General features: G+C 58.5%; 2 protein-coding genes across 9 annotated transcripts in view; one reads left to right on the top strand and one right to left on the bottom strand.

Annotated features, from left to right (window-relative positions):
* Positions 1-11,940, top strand: part of Tmprss6 (transmembrane serine protease 6) — a 31,225-nt gene extending 19,285 nt beyond the window's left edge. For both annotated transcript variants that reach the window (XM_028871081.2, XM_028871079.2), the window contains exons 11-18: positions 4,932-5,077; positions 5,414-5,512; positions 6,249-6,362; positions 7,468-7,584; positions 7,853-8,021; positions 8,946-9,217; positions 10,777-10,913; positions 11,176-11,940. In XM_028871081.2, the coding sequence (XP_028726914.1) occupies positions 4,932-5,077; positions 5,414-5,512; positions 6,249-6,362; positions 7,468-7,584; positions 7,853-8,021; positions 8,946-9,217; positions 10,777-10,913; positions 11,176-11,334 (1,213 nt within the window). In that variant the 3' untranslated portion in view covers positions 11,335-11,940. The remainder of the gene's footprint in view (positions 1-4,931; positions 5,078-5,413; positions 5,513-6,248; positions 6,363-7,467; positions 7,585-7,852; positions 8,022-8,945; positions 9,218-10,776; positions 10,914-11,175) is intronic.
* A 1,200-nt stretch (positions 11,941-13,140) lies between these two features.
* Kctd17 (potassium channel tetramerization domain containing 17) lies at positions 13,141-23,428 on the bottom strand. 7 transcript variants are annotated; one of them, XM_028871074.2, is made up of 9 exons: positions 22,971-23,428; positions 21,775-21,883; positions 18,810-18,901; positions 18,036-18,131; positions 16,811-16,936; positions 15,506-15,599; positions 15,268-15,342; positions 14,826-14,913; positions 13,141-13,963 (listed from the first exon to the last, which is right to left on the bottom strand). In XM_028871074.2, the coding sequence occupies exons 1-9, from the start codon at positions 23,304-23,306 to the stop codon at positions 13,894-13,896; spliced, it is 1,086 nt and encodes a 361-aa protein (XP_028726907.1). In that variant the 5' UTR covers positions 23,307-23,428; the 3' UTR covers positions 13,141-13,893. The 7 variants fall into 7 exon arrangements, with proteins under 7 accessions (XP_028726907.1, XP_037053544.1, XP_028726909.1 ...); XM_037197649.1 differs by lacking the exon at positions 15,268-15,342 and having other exon boundaries at positions 22,971-23,425; XM_028871076.2 differs by lacking the exon at positions 15,506-15,599 and having other exon boundaries at positions 22,971-23,423.
* Positions 23,429-23,637: the final 209 nt, after the last annotated feature.

The following is a 23,637-nucleotide window of genomic DNA, read 5'->3' as shown; positions in this document are numbered from 1 at the left end:
GGACAGAGGGAGCTGTGATGTGAGGCATGGGAGTCGGCCAGGAGGATGAGGATGGACAGTCCCCCCAGGGCCAGCAACTGAGGACACTGCTAGACCCCATTTGCCTGTTGGTTGGTCACCTTCTAGATAGAGGGTGGCAGGGAGTAGCGATGCTTCCTTTTTCCAATTTATCAGGACAGCGACAAGAAGGACGATAAAATGTCCACACTACAATGTGGGCCCGGGCTGTTGGGGTGACAGGCTCACTGTGACATAAGCCTGTGACATCTAGGGAACAGAGGTGTCTCCCATCACATGGAGGAGGGTGCTGTCATGACTGCCCTTCTCCTCAGTCACCTGCCCACACTGAGAGCAGCTGGTCTCTCACTTCCTCATCAGAGCCCAGGTAACCCTGGCACTGGAGTTCCACGAATGAAGACACTGTGTTTTCAGTCATGACCCCTCCCTCCCTGAGCGGTATCTCTATCTCTGAGAGGCCAGAAGGAGAGGGGACCACCTAGGGCTTGGCACCCTCTTGCATCCTGTGCCCATGGCCATCCCATTATCTAGGCTGGCCCTGTGCCAAGTGCTGTGAGACCCAGAGCTCAGTGCTCAACATAAGCACCAGCTTCACGGGGGGAACCCAGATGGGTCACTGAAAGTCCCTCCCAATGGTCACCAGCTATAGGCAGGAAGATTGGGGCTCAGAACCTGGCTCCCTGGCTTCCTTCTTGGCCGAGGCTTGCCTTTCCCAGTCTCAGGAACTGGAGAGAGTGGTCTGAGGTTTGGATGGGCTCTGAGGATGGAATGCTCACCTAGCGTACAGCAGTCCCAGGCTCCACCCTAGTAATCCCCAATAACGACCATAAAAAGCAAAGGGCACGGGCCAGCAAGATGGCTCAGTGGGTAAAGGCGCTTGCTGCCAAGCCTGAGGACCCAGGTTCGATCCCCAGAACCAACATGGTGGAAGGAAAGCGCTGACTCCCAAAAGCCATGCTTTGGCCTCCACAGACGTGTGTGGCAAACGGGAGTGCCTTTCTACCACCGCACAGAAACAAACAAAAGAAAGAGCATGAAGCAGACCCCCTCCTGCTGAAGCCTAAATAAGATGGCGGGTGGAGAAAGCACCACACTTGCTAACTGGCCCTTACTCTGCGCCAGGCAGGCAGGGAAAGCGATTATGTGCATCCCACAATCTAGCATGGAAATTATACTCAGGTTATGTCTCCACCTGTTTTCTGTGGCTATAACAAAATGCCCAAGGCAGGGTCGTTTATAAAGAACTCTGTTCTTGGTTTGCTTGGCTCATGCTTAGGAAGGCTGAAGTCCAAGAACATGGCGTCAGAATCTGTTTGGCTTTCTGCTGAGTCATCGGCACACACGGCAGAGGGTCACGTGATGAGGCAGGGTCGAACTGGCCTGCACGACAGCGCCACTCTTGAGACCACCCACCAGTACTTCTTATTCCTTTACCTGCTGATTTCTGATGAGATTAATGCATTCATTCGCCAAGTGCAGCCCTTGACCCGATCCCGTGCCCCCAAATGTCCTCCCTCCAAACCGGGTTTCCAACTGTAAATTTCAGGGACTTGCCCAGAGCCCGAAAGGGCCTGAGGCCCAGAGGATGAGTCATTTGCCAACCCTCCCCCCCCTCCCCCCCCCCCCCGTGGCTTGTGACATCATCCCTGAGCTCAGGCAGCTGTCTCTCTGGGGAGCCATTGCCAGCCAGGACACCCGTCTGCTGGTGGGAGGGAATGCCATCTCTATGGCTCTCACTGGTTCCTCTGAGAGCAGCCAGGAAAGTCCCACCTCACCTCAGCCCCTCACTTGGGATGGAGGGTCCTCCCAGTGGAGAACGAGCTCCTTGTCTCACGCCATGCCTGGTGGAAGGCAAGGCATGATGGGACCGAGATAGCAGAGCCTGGGGCCCAGTCTCTGGTTCCTGTGGGCTGATAAAGACATGTCAATGCTAGGAAATCCTCTGAACAGTGTGTCTTGGAAAGTCTACTGTGTGGGTGGCAGAGGCCTGAGAGGCGGAGGAGGGGGAGACCAGGTCCTTTGGCCCAGCCATTGAGGAGTACAGCTGAGAGGTGGCCCAGGTGCCAGGCTAGTGACAGGGGGCCCTCCCACTGGCTGGGCACCCTTGGCCCCCACCCCATCCACTGCTTTCTCCCAGTTCTTCCGGATGCCCTTATGCCCTGGCAGGATCCTCCAGCGGCCTGCAGGTGGCGGGGAATCTGGTCCTCGTAAGATCCGGGCTGCTGGCTGCTGGGTTTCGCAGAACCTCCTCCCTGGGTGCTACCGCAGTGACGACTTCCCCCTTTCCAGGAACCTGCCCTCACTTCCTCCCCTGTGATGTCACTCTCCTGTGACCTGCCTGACCCTTTCCGCTAGCTAGCTTCCAGCCAAGAGATAAGGCAGAACCCGCTCCAGAGGCCCAGGGCCGCCCCCTGTGGCTTGGCCTGGCTCTAGGTGTCTAGGTGTCCCTTCTGCATTCCCGTGGCCCCGAGGCCAGGGCCACGTGCTATCTGTCACCTTGTGTCAGGCGCCACTCCTCTCCAAAACCATGTTTCCAGGTCCTCTCAGAAATGTCTGCAAGGAGGTGGGGGCGGGCCGGGGATGGCTGTCACCTGACTACAGTCCCGCCGCCGCCACCACACACACACTGACTGAGGCCTGAAGTTTGCTTCCCCCGGTCACACAGCTTCTCAGGGGGCAAAGTCAAGCTGACCTCAGCTGCGCAGTGCTAGTCGAACGCCCTGGCCACCCCGGAGCAGGCCACTGTCCCTTCCTCAATGCTTGTCCCTCCGCCCTCCTTCCTTCAGCTTGGCCTTAGTAGAGGGCGTGTGCGAGGTGAGGCCTGGCCCCTCCTCCCCGCTTTCCTCTTGGCCATGTTTCTGCCCATCCACCCAGCCTCTCTCCAGCTCCTCTGTGGGGAGCTGCTGATGGGTCAGGTTGACAGGGTACTCGCGGAGCATCCTGAGGCAATGGTTCTCACCGAACTCAGAGGGATGAGACTGTAAGGCAGGCCACACAGGCCCCAGCACCTTCTGATTCAGCACACGAGGAATGAAGGGCCAGAAACTCAGAGGGCCATGCATGGGGTCCGTGCCCCCACCTGACTGAATCTTAAATTTGTTCAGGAATGCTCCTAGCTCCCCTGCTCACTTCCTGGAGCCCTTCCTAAGGACGGCAGTCCATAATAACTATGTTATCATGAGTGTAACACAAGTTTATATATATATAAAACCCCCCTCAGTCAAGACACAATGGGGTTTCCCTTTGCTTGGAAGGGGCTGGGCGTGCTCCAGGACGCCCCCTGGTGGTACTCATCTCTGTTAAGGGATACTGTGCTCTGGCCCTCCCCTCTGGAGACCTCTTTACTTCTCTGTGATGCAGGCCAGCATCCTTGCTTATTTATGCAGGTTAAATGCCTGTGTCAGGAGTTAAACCTGAGAAGTTCAGAAATGTGTTCTTCACCAGCTCCCCCTCAGTTACTCACGGTAACCCGTGATCGGAAAATACTTCAATGGAAAATTCCAGAAGCGAATCTGTTTCATTCGCTACTGCTCTCTTTTGGAGCCTGATTGACAAAGAGAGACTTAATTTCGACGCCTGTAATTGGCAGAGCATAGTACAGGTAGTATTTGGCACTGCCTGGAATTTCTGGTGTCCACAGGTCTGACCGTGTAGCCCAGGCTGGTCTTGAACTTGCCATTTTCTCACCTGGGCCTGGTGAATGCTGGGCTGACAGGTGTGTGCCTCCCAGCTCAGGAGCAGGTACAGCTTACAAGGCAGGAGGAGCCTGAATTTTGTGAGGGGGGCTGTCCTCTGAGGATCACAATCTAGGATTCTATCTTTTTGTCCACAAGAACCGATGTTTCCTTAGCTTGAAGAAAGGGGGGGGGCGGGTGCACAAAGGGCTAGGCTTGCTCGGAGCACCCCCTGGTGGTGATCTTTTCTATGAAAAGCAGCTGCGTTCTGGTGCTCTCAAAATGCTCCTTTGAAATGATGGAGCACCCCAACATTTAGTGACACGAACGTAGGACCTCCAATTTTTTTTGAAGATTTAATAACTGATTTAATAGTCTGGGACTGGCACCCTCACCCCCCCATCTGCCGTCAGTTATGGGGTGCCAATCACCTCTCTTGAAAACTCTGCTGTGGTGGTGTGAGAGGAAGGATCCATTAGAACGATGCTATAGAGGTGACTTTTAGGTCCCCAGGGGTCTCTGGACTGCACTGAAAACTACTAGTGGGTCTGAGGTCACGGACACACCGGAAGCCAGAGTCTGGCCAGGAGCCTGGTGGTGACGGTCAGAGGTTTGGGCGGCCCGGTCTCCGGAGCTCCTCCCGCAGTGAGCTGGGTTGGACGGGCCTGGATTCTCGGTCCACCTTGTACTGCTCCTCAGCCATCTCTACCCATGGGCTGAGTGGGCCTGCCTGCCTGGTCTGTCGGCTGGCCAGCTGTCTGTAAACAAGAAGGCCACACCCCTGTGTTTGGTGGTGGGGTACGGACAGTGGGCCGGCCGGGGTCCTCTGCCTCAGCGGACACATGGGAGCCTTTGGTAGATCTGAGGTTGGCAGGAATGCTTGGTTTCCTTATGGAACAAGGAAGGAAAGTAAGACTCGGAGGAGGCCACCGACTTGCTGGAGTTTCAGACCTATGGGGGACTGGGGCTAGAATCTGGACTGGATTTTATCCCACAGGCAATGGGGAGCCACTGCAGGTTTTTGGGCAGGGGAGTGACATAAACAAGTTCCTTTCTAGATGACTCTAGGGCTGAGCAGCCACCCACCCAGAGGAAGATCAAGACAGAGGGGGGTGTGGGTGGAACCCACAGCTTCTGGCTGCCTGGTCCTTATCCTGTCTGTGCATAGGGACCTAGGCTGTTCCTTCTCTTGGCTGGGAAACCAGTCCATGTGTCTGAGCCATCCCTGGTCGCTCCTAGGCTGTGTGGCTTCCGCACCCTGCAGCCATATGCGGAGAGGATCCCCATGGTGGCCTCGGCTGGTGTCACCATCAACTTCACCTCCCAGATCTCCCTTACGGGCCCTGGTGTGCAAGTGTACTACAGCTTGTACAACCAGTCAGACCGTGAGTACAATGGAGGCGGTGGAGGAGGGGGTGCGAGGGGGGCAACTGAGGGGGCCGGCATGCTCCTTTGCTGTCCCCAAATGTGCACATTTATGAGGCTAGACCACAGTGAGGGCGCTGTGTGTTTGTGTGTGCACGCACCGGGGCAGGCAGTTCCATGTATCCCTTTGTGTGTGTGTGTTGCCTGGGTGTGGTTTTGCATGGGCCATGGACACAGGCACTGGAGCAGCTGTATGGATAACTGATCACGTGTGTGTAAGGACATAGATTCATGTATTTCATGTCATGTGCCCTAATGGTGCCCTTCTGCTTCCATGGCTTCCTATGGGTTCCCAGCCTGCCCTGGAGAGTTCCTCTGCTCGGTGAATGGACTGTGTGTCCCTGCCTGCGACGGGATCAAGGACTGCCCCAATGGCCTGGATGAGAGAAACTGCGGTGAGCAGTCTGTCACCATGCCTCCTCTCTCCTCACTTCCTGCACCGATCTAAGTTTACCCCATGAGTAGTCCCCCTGACGAGCACCCAAGACGCCAGGGTTCTTGTACTATGTCAGGATGGCAAGATGGAGGCAGGGTGGGAAACCAGCCTCCCCAGAGCCAACTCCCAAGGTAGTGTCTGGGACAAGCTGTGACCCTCAGCTCAGATTTCTCCCTTCATCACAGGCAAATACACTAGTTACCTGCCCTAGCAGAAAAAAAAAATAACCAAGAGGGGGATGACAGAACCAGGCAGGGATGGTTGGTGGGCTGGGACTGTCAGGGAACAGGATCCAGGGTAGGAATCCTGTATCTCTCTCCTTGAATGGGGTCCTCATTCCTCCTGCCCGAGGCAGGAACTTGTAATTCCCAGACTAGGGCTTTCGGGAATAGTTCTGGGCAAATGCCAGCTTCTGGCCCCTAGACCCATCATCTAGGCATCGGAGCACTAAGGCATCTGGGCAGTGATGCTCCACACTTGCCTTGTCAGTTCTCAATCTGTGAGGAGAGACCCTGAATGTCTGGGGACCTCGGACGCATCCTTCCTGTCGGTTCCCACCACTGAGATGGGTCTTGCCAGGATTGCTATGAGGATTTGTGACGGTGGACACGTGACACAGGAAGCCTCTGCTGCCGCCACCGTAAAGCCCCAGCCTGGCCCTCTGGACCCACAGCCACTGTCCTCTGTACCCACAGTCTGCAGAGCCATGTTCCAATGCCAAGAGGACAGCACATGCATCTCCCTGCCTCGAGTCTGCGACCAGAAGCCCGACTGTCTCAATGGCAGTGATGAAGAGCAGTGCCAAGAAGGTAGGGGGACCCTCCAAGGAGATCAAAGGGGGTCCCAGCCACACCTTCTACTACAAAGGTGTCTCTGTCTTCTTGTTCAAATACCGGCAACCCACTGTGCCTACGTCTGCACGTTCAGCGGTCCACTCAGAGGTCTATCCATCCATTCATCCATTCACCCATCCATCCATTCACCCAGTCATCCGACATCCAGCCAGCCATCTACCCACCCATCCAGTGTCTATTATCCAGCTGTCTAATAGCCATCCATCCACCCACGCACTCGTCAGCCTCCCTTCCATCTCTGCTTCTGAACTGCCCTTTCCGTCCACTGTTTCACATAAGCGCATGTTCATCCGTCGATCCACTGACCTGGCAACCATCTCTCTGTATACACAACTACCTGGCTAGAAGTCCATTGTTCCCTCCAAACGGTCAGCCAGGCTGCTAGCCAGCTAGTCATCCATCCAACTGACAAACCAGCCGACCCTGACCGGCAGGCTGTCAAGTGATGGGCAGTGGAGGGGGGGGTTAGAAATAAGATGACAACGATGTGCCCTTCAAGGGGTTAGCTCTCAGTAAGAGGACATATGACAGGCGACCCAAAGCCTTTGGGACACCATGTGCAGTATATTGTAGGAAGGCTGGGGGCCTGGGAAGCTTCTTAGATATATGCTTTTAGCTGGGTCTTGCAGAGAGCTGGAATTTAACCAGGCTGGAGGGAAGGAAGCAAGGACAAGGACAGGCGCAGAGGTGGCACTGGGGTGTCCGTTACAACAAAGAGCAGGTGGCAGTCTTCACCGTTGGGGAAAAATGGCCATGCTCTTGGGTCTCTAGTCTGATAGAAGCATGGTTTTGGCCTTCAGGGGCTTCATGGGACGACGAGGTCAATCAGCTCTAGTCTGAGAGGGGAGGGAATACAGCATCAAGGGGGCCAGGCTGAATGTGGGTGGGAGGAGATTCTAGAGGAGATTGGGGGGAGCTTCCGGTGTGATGGAGACACCGCCCCCCCCCCCCGAGTCTCCTGGCCTCTCCTGGTGCCATTTTTTCCGGGTCTCACTTTGGAAGACTCCCTTGGGGCTCAGAGACCCACCTTTGGTGGCCTGCCTGGTCCCCTCCATCCCAGGAGTGCCCTGTGGGACATTCACCTTCCAGTGTGAGGACCGGAGCTGTGTGAAGAAGCCCAACCCAGAGTGTGACGGGCACTTGGACTGTAGCGATGGTTCGGACGAGCACCATTGCGGTGAGCCTGCCAGGCGCAGCTGTGTGTGAAGACCAGGCCTGGGGGTGGGGTGGGGGCAGGGATCCCCATGGGGGGCACAGGAGGGGAGGGCCACCGTGTCCTGTTCTGTGCCTCTCTGTCTCTATCACCTTTTCCTGGGCCTGTCTCTCCGTCCCCCCCCATGTCTCTCCATCACTTTCCTTTGTCTTCTGTCTCCATTTTCTCACTAGCCTTTCTTCCTCCCCTCCTCCTCCTTCTCTGTCCGCCCCTGGCCCTCTCCCACCCCCAGACTGTGGCCTCCAGGGCCCCTCCAGCCGCATTGTGGGCGGGTCCGTGTCCTCCGAGGGTGAGTGGCCATGGCAGGCCAGCCTCCAGATTCGGGGTCGACACATCTGTGGGGGGGCTCTCATCGCTGACCGCTGGGTCATAACAGCCGCCCACTGCTTCCAGGAAGACAGGTGAGGGGACCACAGAGGGCCTGGAGGGGGGCATGGGGGAGGCCACGGGAGATGCAGTGTGTGCAAACTGTACTCAGACAGAGGAGAGGGTGGAGACGAGCCCCAGACTGGCTGCCATGACACGTGGGATCTGGTCTTCGGGCACCCCCCCCCAACATGCTGTGTGTTGCTAGGCTCTTTGTTCAGCCTTTCTGAGCTCCACTAGCATTCACTCTTTCCATTAACCCAACAACTCCGCTCCTCCTCCATGCCAGGGGCTGGGTCGGACATTAGGGAGATGGTGGAGGACACAACTGCCCAAGCTGCTCACAGCCATAACCCTACTGTAATTTGAACTGTGACAGGGGGTGGTGGGTGGGACCAGGGAAGCTCGCAGCGAACATCTCGCTGGCCCCCAAACCTCTTTCCCTGGTGAGCCAAACCCCTTCCAGTCCCAACCAGATCTGAGCCCCAAACCCCTCACCCCCCCCCCCCCCCGCAGAAGCCAACTGTCCTGTGTCTTCTGTTGGCTTCTGGGGACCTGTTTGTCTTCCCCAGGCACACTCTGCCCTGCCCACCTGCTCTTCTTACCTCTCTGCCAATTTCTTCACCAAGTCGTGTTACCCCAACACCCCCCCCCATCCCAGAGTCTGCAAAGTGGGTTACAAACAGAGAAATGCTGCCCCAGGCCTGGCACCGGGCTCCTCTTATGCGTCTCATAGTCTCCTAAGAACACAGGAGCAGAGAATGCTCCCATTTCACAGATGGCAGGGCTGAGGCCTAGAGAAGGAGGGATGAGGCTGGGGGTGGAGCTCAGTCAGCACTGTACACCAGCCAGGGGTTTGAGAGAAGAAACGAGAGACCGTGTAGAGGGAGACAGGGTCCCTGGATAGGAGACGAAGCAGCTGGGCTATGATGCCTTCCCCTGCCTCCCACCCAACCCAGCATGGCCTCCCCGAGGCTGTGGACCGTGTTCCTGGGCAAGATGCGGCAGAACTCTCGCTGGCCAGGCGAGGTGTCCTTCAAGGTGAACCGCCTGTTCCTGCACCCGTATCACGAGGAGGACAGCCACGACTATGACGTAGCCCTGCTGCAGCTGGACCACCCTGTGGTATACTCGGCCACCGTGCGCCCCGTCTGCCTGCCTGCGCGCTCTCATTTTTTCGAGTCGGGCCAGCAGTGCTGGATCACAGGCTGGGGAGCCCTGCGAGAGGGTGGTAAGCAGGGGCAGGCAGCGGGATCTGGGGTACCAGGTGCAGGCTTGGGGGAGGGCCCTCCAACTTCGGGATCAATGGAACTGAACTTCATAAGATAAAATCTGTAAGAGGGCCCGTGGCTCCTGCTCCTGCCCTCCTATGCGTTGGAAGGCACTGAAGAACTTATGCAGGGGGCAGAGGGGATAGGCAGGAATGTCCCAGCTTGGCTGTATGAACCTTGGGGGAAGGGTGGGGGAAGGGTGCAAGGCTCTTCATTACTGCAGACTAGATTGAGGGGAAAATGTCATATAAGCCACTCAGCCTTAGGGCAGGGCACTGTGGCCCCATTTTGTTGATGAGAAAGCTGAGGCCGAGTCCCTTAGTTACTGAAAGCCACCCAGCCAAGAGATCTTGGTAGGGACTCGGATCTAGGACTGCCCTCTCTCTAGGGCCCAGAGTTATCTGCTTCTGCTGCTAGAAAGGGTATTCTCCCCTCCTGGCCTTAACTGACAGGAGCTGCCATCTCTAGAGGCGGCCCCTCGGTTCTGCAAACTTCGGCTTGGCTGGCTTATAGCTGCAGACTTGACTGCCACCTTGGCACATGGGGATTTACCACCTGGAAGTAGGGGCCCGTGTGGTGTGGTGCTGGGAACTGAACAAGGGCCTCACATGTGCCAAGACAACTGCTCCACCACCCAGCCACACCCCGACCTCTGCAGGGATAGCTTAAAGATGGGAACACTGAGGCTCAGGAAGGTGACTTGGTGGAGATGTCAGAGACAAAGCAAGGGTTCCTCGCTTGGCCGCTCGCTCGGCAACACACATGTGAGCACCTACTATGTGTCAAGCATAGAGGCAGATAAGCGGGATGAAGATGAGCACGCTCTTACGGTATGGGCTACCAGACAGGAACAGGAAACGGCCTGGGAAAGCACCTGCCCGGCCTGGCCAGGAAGGCACCAGAGGACAGGTCTCCACTGAGTGACTATGAGTTATTCCTGGGAACAGGGGTTTGTGGGGAAGGCACAGGTGTCAGGTAGAAAGGCCTGAGAACAGCAGCAGCTACCAGCCAGAGGGGAGTCAGGGCAGGCGTGCCAAGGGGAGGGCCTTAGAACTGGTGGGCTCTGAAGGCCACCCCAGGACTCATGGGTGAGGAGTCCTCCCCGCCTACATCTTAGAACCAAAGGGGCTTCAAAACCCCAATGTCTGGTCCAGCCCCAGATTGGTGGATTACTATCCATCCCATAGTTCTCCGGACAAGATCTGGGCTGGACAGCGAGGGCCACTAAGGAATTAGGAGTACAGTGAGGGGCATCACGTGTATTTGATAGCACCCCCCTGGGGCTACCATAGAGCGGAGGGGGTCCGCCTGAACCTAGAAGCCCTTCAGAGGAAGCGGGTAGGGGATATGCACTAACAGGCTTTTCCAGGGGTAGAGATGATGAGGCCTCTGTTATCACGAGCCATGGCCAGGAATCAGCAGTAACAGGGCGGAGCGGGAAAAGACTCCTGGGAGGTGAGGACGACCCCAGGGGGAGCAGACTCCTAGCCCCTTCCCTTTGCTGCCGCCCTCCCTGCAGGTCCCAGCAGCAGCACCCTGCAGAAGGTGGACGTGCAGCTGGTCCCTCAAGACCTGTGCAATGAGGCCTACCGCTACCAGGTGACCCCGCGCATGCTCTGTGCTGGCTACCGCAAGGGCAAGAAGGACGCCTGCCAGGTAACTACTACCTGTGGGGTGTGGGCTGTGTAAGGGAAGATGACCTGCCCCCACTTTACAAGACGAGGAGCCCTGAGGCCTTCAGAGGCGGAGGGGCTGCTGGTGGCTGCAGACGCACATAGCAGACCTTGGTTGGGGTGGGAGGTCTTTGGCTCCGCTCCTTGCCATCCTGAGGCCTTGGTCCTGGGGGGGGGTCATCTAGGGGAGCACTGAAGGGAGGCCCTCACCCTGAGGCCGTCATGTCTCCCCACTCCTCTTTTAGGGTGACTCTGGAGGCCCCCTGGTGTGCAGGGAGCCCAGCGGCCGCTGGTTCCTGGCAGGGTTGGTTAGCTGGGGCCTGGGCTGCGGCCGACCCAACTTCTTCGGCGTCTACACTCGCGTTACGCGTGTGATCCACTGGATCCAGCAGGTGCTGACCTGAGCGGCTGCTCTACAGAGCTGGAACGGCTCCGGCCCAAGTTCAGGGCACCCACCCAGCCGGGGCACAAGTATTCTGGGGAGAGTGACCCTGCTGAGGCCTGTTCCCCACAGGCCTACTCCAGCAACAGCACCCACCGAGAAGGGATGTCAGCTGGTGGTCGGGCCCAGACTGTCTCCTGAGGTTCAGGAGCCAGCCCCAGGTCGGCTTTACCTAGCCCTTCTCACCCCAGTTCTTTCCTCTCTCTCCTCCCTCTACCATCGTTTTGGGGGGTGGGGGTCTGGCGGCAATTATGTGGCTCCCAGTCTCGGTAGGGAAGTGAGATTCCTTCCCCATGCAGAAGCCACTTGGAGGGAACCGGCTCAGAGAGCAGATTCCAGCCTCGGAGCCCCCTCTCTGCACCCCCGCCCCCGCCCGGCCCCGGGTACCTTGGATGGGTGGGAAGAAGGTGCCTCTACCCAGGGGAACCCTCAGAGCCTCGGAGACTGCCAAGTGGGCCACACTGCAAGCCAAACCACAGGGCAGCTCTGCCTGCTCCAGGGCCCTCCCTGCCATTCCCTGGAGGCCCCGCTGTCTGTTCTGAAAATAAAGTACTTGACCAAGCCCTGATGCCGCGGTCTGAGTGGCCCCACACCTCGTCACCTGTCACTGAACAACAGATCGGCCGCAGAGGCCACTGTGGAGAGCCACGGGAGCTGGGTCTCAGAGGCAGGTGAGGGCTTTCTGGAGGAAAGGAAAGGGCAAAGGGCACATTGCCACAGGTATCGGGGAACGCAAGGAACCAGCAAGCTGGGTACAGCAAGGGGGGGGGGTAAAAAAAAAAAGAGAGAAGCACTTCAAGGGGAAGCAGGGAGGTGAGACCCAAGAATGAGCAGAGGATTTGTCCCCCGGGGGCTATGGGAGCCACGGCAGGCTGGAAAGCAGAGTCGCTTCGCGCTTTACGACCAGCACCCACATCATGTTGGGGGAGCTGGAGGCAGGTGAAGGGAGATGAAGTCCAGGGAGGGGAAGACAGAGATGGTCGGAACAAGCGGTGGGGGATGGGGATGAGCTGGAAGAGTCAGGACCCAGGGGCGCCGCCTGGAGGCAGCAGTGATAAGTGTTGCGTGCACAGAGCTCCGGAACTGACTAGTAGCAGTGAAGGGGCCAAGGCTGACCATGAAGCCTTAGGAGACACTGGGTAGGGATGGGATGGGGCCAGGCAGTTAGCGAGGCACCTGTGGATAAGGCACGAAAGGGTCACATGGCAGATGTCCCCCCCCCACCGAATTCCTAGCCCTAGGGGGTTCTGCTAAAGTAGGGGGTCCCTAGTCTCTATTAACCTTAAAACAGGTGGGGAAGGAGACCACATCTTCTAACAAGCCTCCAGCTGGCTCCTGAAAAGCTGGCTGGAAAAGCGAGCTCACCTTTAGCGAGGGCACGTCCTCAGGGCTGTGGTGATGTTTTCCACGCTGGGAGCGGGCATGAGGGTGCCCTGGCTCCTGACCTTAGTGCATCACAGACACTCAGGTATAGGGACACTCTGAAGCTGGCAACCCAGCTTCACAAAGATGGGAAGAATGTGGGGGGGGGCAAGAGGGGGAGTGGCCAGGGGTCCCAGCAGGAAGTGGAGGGGTAGCCCGGGGCTTAGGCTACAGCAGGGCTGCTGGCGGAGAAGGTAGCCTCAACTCTGACTCCTGGGTACAGGACTTAGTCACACACCCAGGACAGGGACAGTGGCAGGGGGCTTCAGGAAAAGTGGGTCCGCCTCACCCGAGTTTAAGCCCTGTCCCCAAAAGTGGCCCAGAGAAAGAGGGAGGCAGCCAGGCGGGCCTGTTCATTCAGGTTTATTTCATGGCGGGTGGGACACCACGGACAGAGGTGTGCCCATCCCAGGTGGTGGAGACACAGGAGGGGCAGCTCAGCCCCTATCACACCCGACCCCTTCCCCATCATCACAAGTCCCCCGGGGCAGCCTCGCGACTCGCCGGGGGGGGGGCACTCTGCCGCCGAACACATAGTGGCACAGGGGAGGGGCAGCCAAGGTGATGCCAAGTCTGTACCTCCCTTCCTGCTTGGCTAAGTCCTCGCATGGTCCCCTACCCGTCTCTCAAGCCATCATGTCCCACTTGGGGGCCAGGCTAGAGTCCCTCCCCCTAGAAGGTAACGGGCTGCAGACCCAGACACTTGGGGCTTCCAGGAACCCCCTTCCTCCCTGGTCCTCACAACACCCCTGTGAGGTAGGTGGGAAGAGGGGTTGCCATGGAGACAGAGGCTCAAGGAGGTGCTATGACAGGGACCGGAGGGAGTGTATCCGCCATGCAGCAAAGGGACCCAGGCGAGGGGACGAAAGGACCTGGGAGACGGGAGTGGGCAGTGCCACACTTTGGCCATGGGCCGGTGACTCTGCCTGGAGAGCCCAGGACCCACCTCAGGCCTTCCAAGGTCCCCGAGGGCCCCAGGCCTGGGCCTGGAGGCAGGGTTGAGTCCCAGCCCGGCAGAGGCAGGCAGCAGTGATAAGGGACAGGGCAAGTCTTCCTCCTCGGGCCGGGGGCCCACCCCGTGGTACAAAAATAAAGGATTTCAGATCGGAACCCCAAGTCCCTGGAGGTGATCTGGGGGCTCACATCCGGGTGCCTCTGGCTTGTAATAGCTAGAAAATAAGAGAGGGGGGAGGGACAGAGGAAGAGGAGAGGGGGTCAGAAAACCAGGGTGGAGGGTGAGGACAGGGGGGGATGCCGGGACAGGAGAGTTGGGGAGAGTGGGGGAGGGAGGGAGAGAGGGAGAGAGGGAGAGAGAAAGGCAAGTGAGTCCCAGGCTGGCTCTGGAGGAGGGGTGGGGCTGAGGCCCAAAGGAGGTGGAGTCAGGACCGAGGAGGGGAGAAACTGCCAGTCTTGGGCTGGTGGTGGCCGCAGCCCGGTGGGGGAGGGGGCGGGATAGGAGGGGCCCGATCACTGCTTTCCCGGGCAAAAAAGGGGCCACCGGAAGCAGCTGCTCGCCCCATCTTAGAATCCAACTGTGGCCCAGAGAGAGGCAGTGACCTGCCCAAGGTCACCCAGGGAGATCGGGCTGCCTGGGGGCGACTGTCACCCAGTCAGAGATCAGGTCTTTTCCTGCCACGCTCCAGTCCTTGGCAGGCTCTTGCCCACTCATCAGCCAAGGGACAATCGCATGTGGCCTGGCCACCCACTCCACAGAACTAGGGGGGACACAGTACCCACATGCAGTGCTGCACGAGCTTCTAGACATGCGTGGTGGGGCAGAGGCGCGAGGCTTAGTCCTCCCCTCCCCCACGCCTGGCTCCAGTGCCGACTGACTACAGGCAGGCAGGTACAAGAGTCTCCCCACCTCTGGGCTTTGTCAGTTCTCGGGGGGCCTCGCCCCAAGGCCCAGATAAGTTGAGAGAGTTAGGTGGGTGGTGAGCATCAGCCAAAAGCTCGGCTCAAGTCCAAAGACAAGATTATGAGCACCCTCCTTGCTTCCGCCCCTCCCTCCAGCTCTGCCAGTCTACAAACCAGGGGCGGCAGCTCTGGGGGCGGGCGCGGGGCCGAGGAGCTCTCACAGCAAGCTCAGGCTTGGGTCTGGGAGGGTGCGGACAGGGACCTGCAAGGAGGAAACGTGAGGAGGCAAGCGGGAAGAGTGGGGCCCGTGGCCAAGGCCAGCCTCAGAGGTGTCCTGCTGGGTTGGAGGACATAGAGCAGATGCGGCCACGCCCCTCCTCCCCAGGCCAGGAGGCAGAAGGGGCCGGAAGGGGCGCAGGAGGCGGCAGGCAGGAGGATGCTTGGGGATGCAGGGCCAGGGGGCCCGGGGAGAGGGCACGGGAGACCGGGACTAGGGCAGCCCCAGGGTGGAGACGGGAGCAGGCGGAGAGGAAACCTGGGCAGGGGCAGAGAGGGAAGAGGCAGGGTGCAGATGAGATCCAGGAGGAAGAGGAGGTAGATGAAGATGAGGCAGGACCTCCAGCAGGAAGCGGAGGAGGAGGAGGCGGTGGTGGGAGGGAGAAAAGGTTAGCGGGATCCTGAGATGACAGGGCTGCAAGAGAAAGCGAGAGAGGGATGGTTATGGGCGAGGCGCCAGGCGCTGAGCTAACCCTGGTGGCCCGCCCCCACAGTTCCCGGCGGCAGCTGCTCCAGCAGGGAGAGGGCGGGAGGCCCGGGCTGGCATTAGCAATCGTCCTCTTGGGGGCGGGCTGCACCTTTCTCCTGGGCATCCGCCTCCACCTGCACCTGGGCCACCTCCACCTCCTCCACCTCCTGCCGCCGCCGCTCCTCCAGCTGCTCGTCCGTGCTCTGCGCACCCGCCGCCGACCAGGGAAGAGAGAGTGGAGACACTGACGAGGGGGCGGGGCTGCGGGCTGCTGTCCGCAGGGACCCCCGACCTCGGGACAGAGGGGCAGGCGGGAGGGATGGGGCCTCTGAGAGAGGCAGGGCTGCAGCCAAAGCACCTGGTGCGTCTTCTCTAGCCCAAGAGGGATGATGCTCCGAGACCAGCCAGGCTGCTGTTACAGAGCCCGGCTATGTGCGGGGAGGGCTGGGAGAGGAGCCAGTGGGCTCCTGGGAAGGCCTTACTTTGGCAAGATGGATCCAGAGCAGGAAGCCAGGGTTGTCCCAGGGCAGTCACCAGCCAGATCTAGATGCCAGCAACAGTGTCTGGCGGCCTGGGCCAGGTTGGTGACCCAGGGAGGCAGAGCAGCAGGGCACCCTGAACTCTTGCAGGGAGCAGCCAGCCACTGACATGGCCGGGCAGTGGCAAGGGGATCACAGCAGGGCTGAGTGGGGACACACAGGAAGCCAGAGTTCCCAAGACTCCTGCGCATGGGCACAGCTTCCACCTTCCCAAGCTGCATCGGGCCTATTGTGTGGGCTCCACGGCAGGCCCAAGGGTACTGGACCTTACTCAGTTCTTCCCCACAGGGTGGCTGCCAACTGAGCCCTTGGGAGCCTGCTGCCTATGCCAGAGCCCATGGGGCTCCTGACATCATTCTGGGAGGCTCTCCAAAAGGCCCCGGGGAAGGGTAGGACTATGGGATTTCCCCATCCTGACCTAGGCTGGCGTTAGGCAGTCCCTAGTCCCGGGGAAATAAACCAGCAGATGAGAACCCAGGAGTTCCAGCCTGGAATCTCCAGAGCGCTCACCTCTCCTTTCCGAGAGAAGACAGCAAAGATGTTAGAAGAGAGACTTGGCCCAAGGTCAGACAGGGTGGCAATGCCACACCTGGGCCACCAGTTCAGCGTGCTCTGCCTCATGCTTCAACACCTGTCCATGTGGCCTCATGAATAAAGGGGCATCAAGCCCACCCTGTCTGTGCCCTTGCCATGGTCCTGCCTAACTGCTCCCCAGCCTGGGCCAAAGGTGTGAGCTGACTGGACTGTGGTGGCATGGGATGGATGGCGTTGGCTGTGACCATGACCATGAGCGTTATGTGGGTGCAGCAGGAGAGAGGACGGAGCAACAGAATGGGGGGAGAGAGGTGCTGTCTTCACACTGGGCAGGGACTCACCTTGGTCTTACGGCTAGACTCTGAGCTTAGGCCGTGTGGGGAGCTGTGGAGTTCCTTAGACACCACACACAGGAACTCGGCCTGGTCCTCGCTGCCATAGTTGTAAGAGGAGCCGATGTTCACCAGCTGGGGGAAGGGTAGGACTCATCACCCTCTCTGCCAGTAGAGGGCAAGAGAGACAGTAGGCTACTGGAGGACCCGCATATGTGGAGGCCAGGGACCAAGCCCGGGAGCCCTCCACATCCTCCCCGGGGTCCTACAGATTTGCTCACACCATTTCTAGGTGCTCTGAGACAGGGCCTCAAACTCACTGTGCAGTTGAGGGGGACCCCGACTTCCTGCCTCTACCTCCAGTGTAGATGTGGCTCTCCTTAATAGTGGGTATGACACTAGTGCTGATGTGTGGGGTCCTACCCCAAACTAGAACCTTTCCTGATGGCTCTTCTCAGTTTCACAAAGGCCTTGTGAAGGAATGTGCCATGACCTCACATCCCAGAATGCAGAAGCTGGGAGAGGAGCTGGCTTGTTCCAGTAGGAGAGTGACTGAGGGCAGGGCTGGAAGAGAGGGTGCCCTCCCGTCCTAACTCGCTGCTTGGTCTTCCTCACAAGGACTGTCCTGGAACCCCAGCCTTCTCCTCCAGCTTCCTGTGGGAACAGGCTGGGGGGCTAGGTGCACAGGGAACTAACTCAGCTCTTCTCTTGTTCTCAGGGCAGATGGGACCTTGGGTTCATTTTTTTTGGGGGAGGGGGGCTCTACGCCTCTAGAAACCCAAGAGGCAGAGCGTAGCCCTGCGGCTGATCACAGGAGTCTCCCGTGGTGAACCGCATATGGCCCGGAGGCACAGCTGGTCACACTTGTACCTTGGGAAGCCATCACCTGGGGCTCCCAGGAAAGGGGGATGCTTATCACCGGGCATGTCTGTCATGAGACCCTGGAGGTCAGGCCCAGGGTGGGACAAGGATTCCACTCAGCTCTGTGCTTCTGGTCTCCTATACCTGAGTGGTCCCTGAGGACCAGGGACCGGCTGCTGTGCAGACCCCCAGTGACTAGGATGCCCAGGGGCAGGTGTTCCCCGCCCACTTCTCAGTCCACCTGTGCCCGGCAGGCCCTTTTCTAGTCTTGCTTAGTTCCATTCGAGAAGGCTGTGAGTTTGGGCTCGGGGGAGGGACTGGAGGCTGAGACTGCAGCAAGGACAAGTTAGGGTGTCCCTTGTACCCAGCCCACCTGCTCGAAGCGCCAGCCATCAGACATGGTGGAGACCATCTGTGTGAGCTCTTCCTCCTGGCACTGCAGCACACGGTACACATGCTTGGGTGGCACCTGTGGGTAGAACGGTCACATGGAGAACACCTCTAAGGGCACCAGACACCCAGCTGCTTCTTCCCCCATCGTATAACCCTAGATGGGGGGCAAGAAAGTGACACCAGGGAGGACGGAGCCATGCTCTGCATACCTACTACGTGCCGGATGCTTCCTTCCGAGACCCTCATGCATTACGGAATTTTTATACTGAGGCTCTCAGAGAGGTTCAGTTACTTGCCCAGGGTCCCCAGGTGAGTCAGGGCCTCACCTCTTTAGCTCCTGTGGCTGGGAGGTGATGTCTCACTCTGTCCCTTAGAAGCCTGGGGTTCGAGCTCTGAAATGCCAGCCCCAACAGCTCATGTGTACCTACTAGGGGACTGCCCGACTCCATGAAGTAGACATTTACTCATCCTGCATGGCGCTGGGTGGGGGCGGGTGGGTGATTGTACTGCTGTTGGCATCCTCGCTGAGCAAGGGTAGCTAGGCAACTTTGAGCATCTCTGCTTTCCACAGAGGAAAACAAAGAAGGGCACGATAATCCTTGGTCACACACACAGCCGGAGCTCAGTCCGGGGCAGAACCCTAGCAGTATATACCCAGGCTGGGACTGTGCTGAGCAGCCTAGGAGGCCTCCCCCCTCTCCCCTCCCCTTCCCCCACCCCTTCCCTCCACTGGTCCTGCTTCCTCTCTCCAAACCTGGGTCACTGTGTAGTCTTTCTCCTCCATCCTGTCTTTGATGATTCGGATCAGGGGGCCAATGTTGTAGAACTCAGCTTCCTCCAGGACCCCTGGGACACAGAGCAGCCTGGTCACCTCTACTGTCTACATGCCCCACTCTCCCCCAGACCCCACTTCCTGCTCTGGTCACATTCCTAGACTGGGTCTATGAGTTCAGGGGCCAAGAAAGAGGGAGCATTTCAGGTCTAGGGATCCGCTCAGTTGGTAGAGTGACAGACTAGTATGGCCAAAGCCCTGGGTTTGATCCCCAGCACTACAGAAACCATGAGTGGTGATAAACACTTGTAATCCTGGCACTTGGGAGGCAGAGACAGGAGGATCAGAAGTTCAAGGACATCCTTGGCCACATAACAAGTTTGAGCCAGCCTAGGCTATATGAGACCTGGTCCAATCCAAACAAAAGGTAACATTTTTGTTTTCCCCTTGGTCCCCCCATGAGAGGCTGAGATGGCACTCTTCAGCCAGCCCTGTCTTCCTGTGCCATGATGAGCATGTGACTCAGGACTACCTGGTGAACCTGGGGCTGTTTTGGGCATCAAGAGAGAAGGCTCCTGGGACTGTGCCCTAGAATACTACAGAGAGGGCTTAGGCCACCCACTGTGTGCCCTCATTCATCAAACACACGCTAAGAACCAGGCCTGCGCTGGGAACATCACATTCTTAACTAGAAGTGAGTACTTTCATTCTGTCCACTGAACAACCCAGGGATACTGAGGCTGAGAGAGAAACGGCTTGTCCAAGGTCACATGGCCTGTAAGCCGCAGAGCCAAGGCAAGCTCCATCTTCAGAGCCCTGGACCCCTCACTAGAAGTCAATAAGCTTTTGGGCACCCCCAGCTACCACTCATAACTGTTGGTAAAGCTCTTAGGGGTCCATCGATGGTCCCAGGGCACAAGGGAAGCAGATATCACCGTCTGTGTGTTATAGACGGATCTGAGAGGTCAAGTCAGCCATCCTTCCTCCAATCCGTAAAGTGCAAAGAACTCCGAGGAGTCTGGACTGCAGGAAGCCCCTGCAGGGCAGGGGGTTGCTGGCCTCTCTGGGGACAGGGACCACCACAGACTGTTACATCCTCTCAAAACGGAACCTTTGGTTGCCGGGCAGTGGTGGCGCACGCCTTTAATCCCAGCACTCGGGAGGCAGAGCCAGGTGGATCTCTGTGAGTTCGAGGCCAGCCTGGTCTACAAAGCGAGATCCAGGAAAGGCGCAAAGCTACACAGAGAAACCCTGTCTTGAAAAACCAAAAAAACAAAACAAAACAAAACAAAACAAAAAAAAAAAAACCATGGAACCTTTGGAACCTTTGAAACCTAACCGCCACGTGATAGAGGGACTCTGGCCAGCAGATGGGGAAGAGTCGTGAGATGGAAACCCAAGGAAGTGAGAGCTCTGAAAGAAGAGCCTGACAGCCAATGAATCCCCCTGCCTGCGGGCAGCACACAGGTGAGAGGTTGGCAGCCAGGAGAAGGGTCAGGCCAGAAGCCTCCAGGCTAACACACTGACCCTGAATCCCAGCCTGCAGAGTAGAAGGGATCAGTGGCTGTTGTTGTAGTCCCTGGCCTCTGGTACTTCCTTACAGCAGCTGGAACTGGGTCAGGGGTCACTGTGACCTCTATTGGTGCTCAACTAATACGTGCCGGAAGGGAGAGTCAGCAAGGACCCATGGCCTGAGTGACAGGAATCTCCCAGGCCCTCCTAGGAGGCTGAGAGAAAAAGTGCCAGTCACCCAACCCTGAGCCGTGTACCCCAGGCTAGGCAGCTTCGTGCTTCCCACTGCTCAGTGTGGTGGTGACTGTCACTACCCTTCATAGACCCAGAGAGGTTAGCTACCATTTCCACGGCCACACAGTAAGTAAGCTTCCTCCTGAAATCCATCTCTCCAGATATTTCCCCGCCCTGCCTGAAGATGTGAGAACACCAGAGCTTTGAAGAGCTGGAACCTGTAAACAGGTGTTGGCTGTGATGCAGCTGGAGTGTGAGCCTCCCAGAGGGACCCACTCCTGAGCCCAGGCCCCCACCCACGTGATCTGTTCCCCTTGGACTGCTAGGCAGCTAGCTGTAGGCTGGGTAGAGTGAGCTACCTACAGTGAGCTCTGAGTGTGATCATCTCCCTGTCCTTTGGGGGATCTTCAGATCACTGTACCCCATTGGGGTCAGCCAGAGATGATCACTGCCTAGAGTAAGGACTGTGTGAAACACCCACGGATTCACAGAACTCATCTGCAGTCCCAACATACACTCTTCCGAATGTGGGTCACGATGCCCATTTTGTAGGCACTAGTGGAGACCCAGAGAAGACTGACATGTCCAAGCTGGCCTGGCCCGACCCAGAGCTACACTCAAGTGAACAGAGGAGAGTTGGTTTGAAGATGACTGTAGCCCCTGTCCCTGGCCTATTCTCCACACTGTTTCCATGTCAGCTGGGCCCGGATGTGAGCCTCCACAGGCCTGGGAAGGGCAGAAGCCCTACCAGGAACAGCACCCCAGCTCCCCTGACAAGCCACTGGGCTGCAGAAGCAGCCAGCTTTGGGAACTCCGTCCACTGGCTGATGGCAAGCCCCTGCTTGGGAGACACAGAATAAGGCAAAGGCGGCCCCAGCTCTTCTCCCAGCCAGCCTGGAGCATCACAGGCCACACCAGGTCTTCCTGAAGGCTTGGGAGAGAAAGGTCATTCCCAAAGGCGGCAGAAGCCTCAGGGCTTTCCTGGCTCCCTTGATCCTCTTCCTGTTTCCACATCAGCACTCAGTGACAGCTTGGGTCTGTCAGCTTGGCAGAGACCTGGAGAATGGGACCCCACTCCAGGACAGGCAGAAAATAATGGGGGAAAGTAGATGCCACCCTGGATGGAAGAATGGTTTTAGCCTCCCCCGAAGGCTCTGGTTGGCTCCAGAGAGCCCCAGACCAACCCAATGAACCAACTCACCCTCCTCAGCCATATCCTTGTCCAGCACCAGTTTGCCATGCCTGAGGAAGTTCAATATGGGCCCGAAGTAGGTGGGGTCCCGGTCAATGAGGTAGGCCCCGGTCTCATCCTGTAGAAATGACCACAGGAAGTGAGAGGTGTGCAGGCTTCCCCAAGCCCAGCCCCACACATAAGCTCAACTCACCACAGGCTGGGAAAGGACTGCAGGGAGAGAGGAAGGGGGGTGAGATGAACCACCAGGCACTGGGTTCCAGCCCTGCCTCTGCCTTTTCCAGACTGTGTGACCTTGAGCCAGTCATCTGGCCTCCTGAAGCATCGCTTCTCTCCCCCACAGTCAGAGGATTAAGTGTGAGCATCAAGTGTGCCCGGACTTCTGAGGGGCCCCTAGCTCAGCACAGGACTCAGTGAAATCTCCCCCTTGGGAAAGTTTCCCTCCTGGAGGCCGTCCCCCTGAGCCAACCCCACTATCCACCGGATGTCTGCAAGTTTCCAAAGGAGCTGCTCTCTGATTGGACACTTGCAGCCTGCAGGGAGGCAGGACTGGCATCCGTACGACCCCACCAAGAAGCAGGGGACTCACCCAAGGACACAGTGTGAGAGGGCCACAGAATGGGGGCCAGGGAACTTTGACAAGCCAACTCCAGAGGCCTTGCACACGAAGAGGCCAAAGTCAGAGCAGAGAGGTCCATCCCACTCCCCACTCCTCCCAGGTCAGTCTGGGAGTTGGCGGGAGGGCAGGATGAGCCCACAGGTGGCATCCGCTAGGCCAGGGCTCTTCTCCACATTAAGCCCAGCTCCAAGACACCCAAGCCTCCTCCACCCAGTTCCCTGCACCCCTCCGCTGCCCACACCCCAAGGGCGGGGAGAAGCAGCCGCATCAACTCCTAACGCTGGAGTCAGCCAGGGCAGCACGGCAGGCCGGGCTTGTCGGTCCCTCAGTACCGCCCAACAGCAAGGGAGCGTCCCGGATCCAGGGCAGCGCTCCAAGGCTCCAAATGGCCGCGGCCCGTGGGGTCCCGTTGTCACGGCAATGGGCACTGAGATCCCTCTCTGCTCCGTTTCCTCCCCCTCCTCCTGCCCGGGCTTCCCGCCTCTGGATCCTACAATAGCTACACCGCCCAGGCTGGAGGCCGAGGGACGCGCAGGCCCGACAGCCCCAGAGCTCGGAACCCGGACGCCGCCGTCAGAGGGCTCACCCGGTCCGACTGCAGCTCTTCGCCTTGGCACAGGCGGCTGAGGAAGGACTTCTGCTCCCGGCATAGCGTCTGGCGGGTGGTCAGGAACACCGTGCCCCCTACGTTCAGCCGCACCCACTTGCCCCAGCCGCCCCCGGCTCGGCCGCCCGCCCCCACCGGTGGCGCTGCCTCCCCGGCCTCCATCCTCATCGCCAGCCTCGGTGTCTGCATCCTCCCCTCCGCGGGCTGCGGGCGGGTACCAGGCGCGGGGTATGCCGGGAGCTGTAGTCTGGAGCCAGGGCTGGGATGCGCGGCGCCTGTCCTGGTGCATCTCGGACCGCAGGTCCCGCCCCACATTACCTTTACTGGCGGCCAGACACCTGGTCCCTCGCTTTGGCCAGGCCAGACTGCTTGGTTTACAGAAGGTCAGGGCTGTGGGAAAGCAGTGATCCCCAATCTGCTAATGCCCCCATTTGTTCTTTGTGCGGGGGCCCCAGCTGAGGAATGCCTGACCTGAGAAGAACTTTCTGCCTCCAGAGATTCCTATATTTACCTATACCTACTTTTTAATAGATGCAGGTGCATATGCGCGCGCATGTGCATATGTGTGTTGCTGGGGGTGGAACCCAGGCTCTCTGGTATGCTAAAGCACACCAGCAGTATTTTCTTTTTGTCCCATGTGTGGTGA

Source organism: Peromyscus leucopus, chromosome 20 (assembly GCF_004664715.2).
Source record: "Peromyscus leucopus breed LL Stock chromosome 20, UCI_PerLeu_2.1, whole genome shotgun sequence".
In the NCBI taxonomy this organism is placed as follows: domain Eukaryota; kingdom Metazoa; phylum Chordata; class Mammalia; order Rodentia; family Cricetidae; genus Peromyscus; species Peromyscus leucopus.
This window is presented reverse-complemented; position numbering and strand designations above follow the sequence as displayed.

Bases quoted from the DNA above. Each gene is read 5' to 3' on its own strand.
- Kctd17 (XM_028871073.2), bottom strand. From the start codon at position 23,306: ATGTGGGGCGGGACCTGCGGTCCGAGATGCACCAGGACAGGCGCCGCG. The intron at 21,884-22,970 runs GTGAGCCCTCTG...TCATTTCTACAG, and splicing joins AAGAGCTGCAGTCGGACCGG to GATGAGACCGGGGCCTACCT. The intron at 18,132-18,809 runs GTTTGGAGAGAG...TTCTACCCACAG, and splicing joins AAGACTACACAGTGACCCAG to GTGCCACCCAAGCATGTGTA.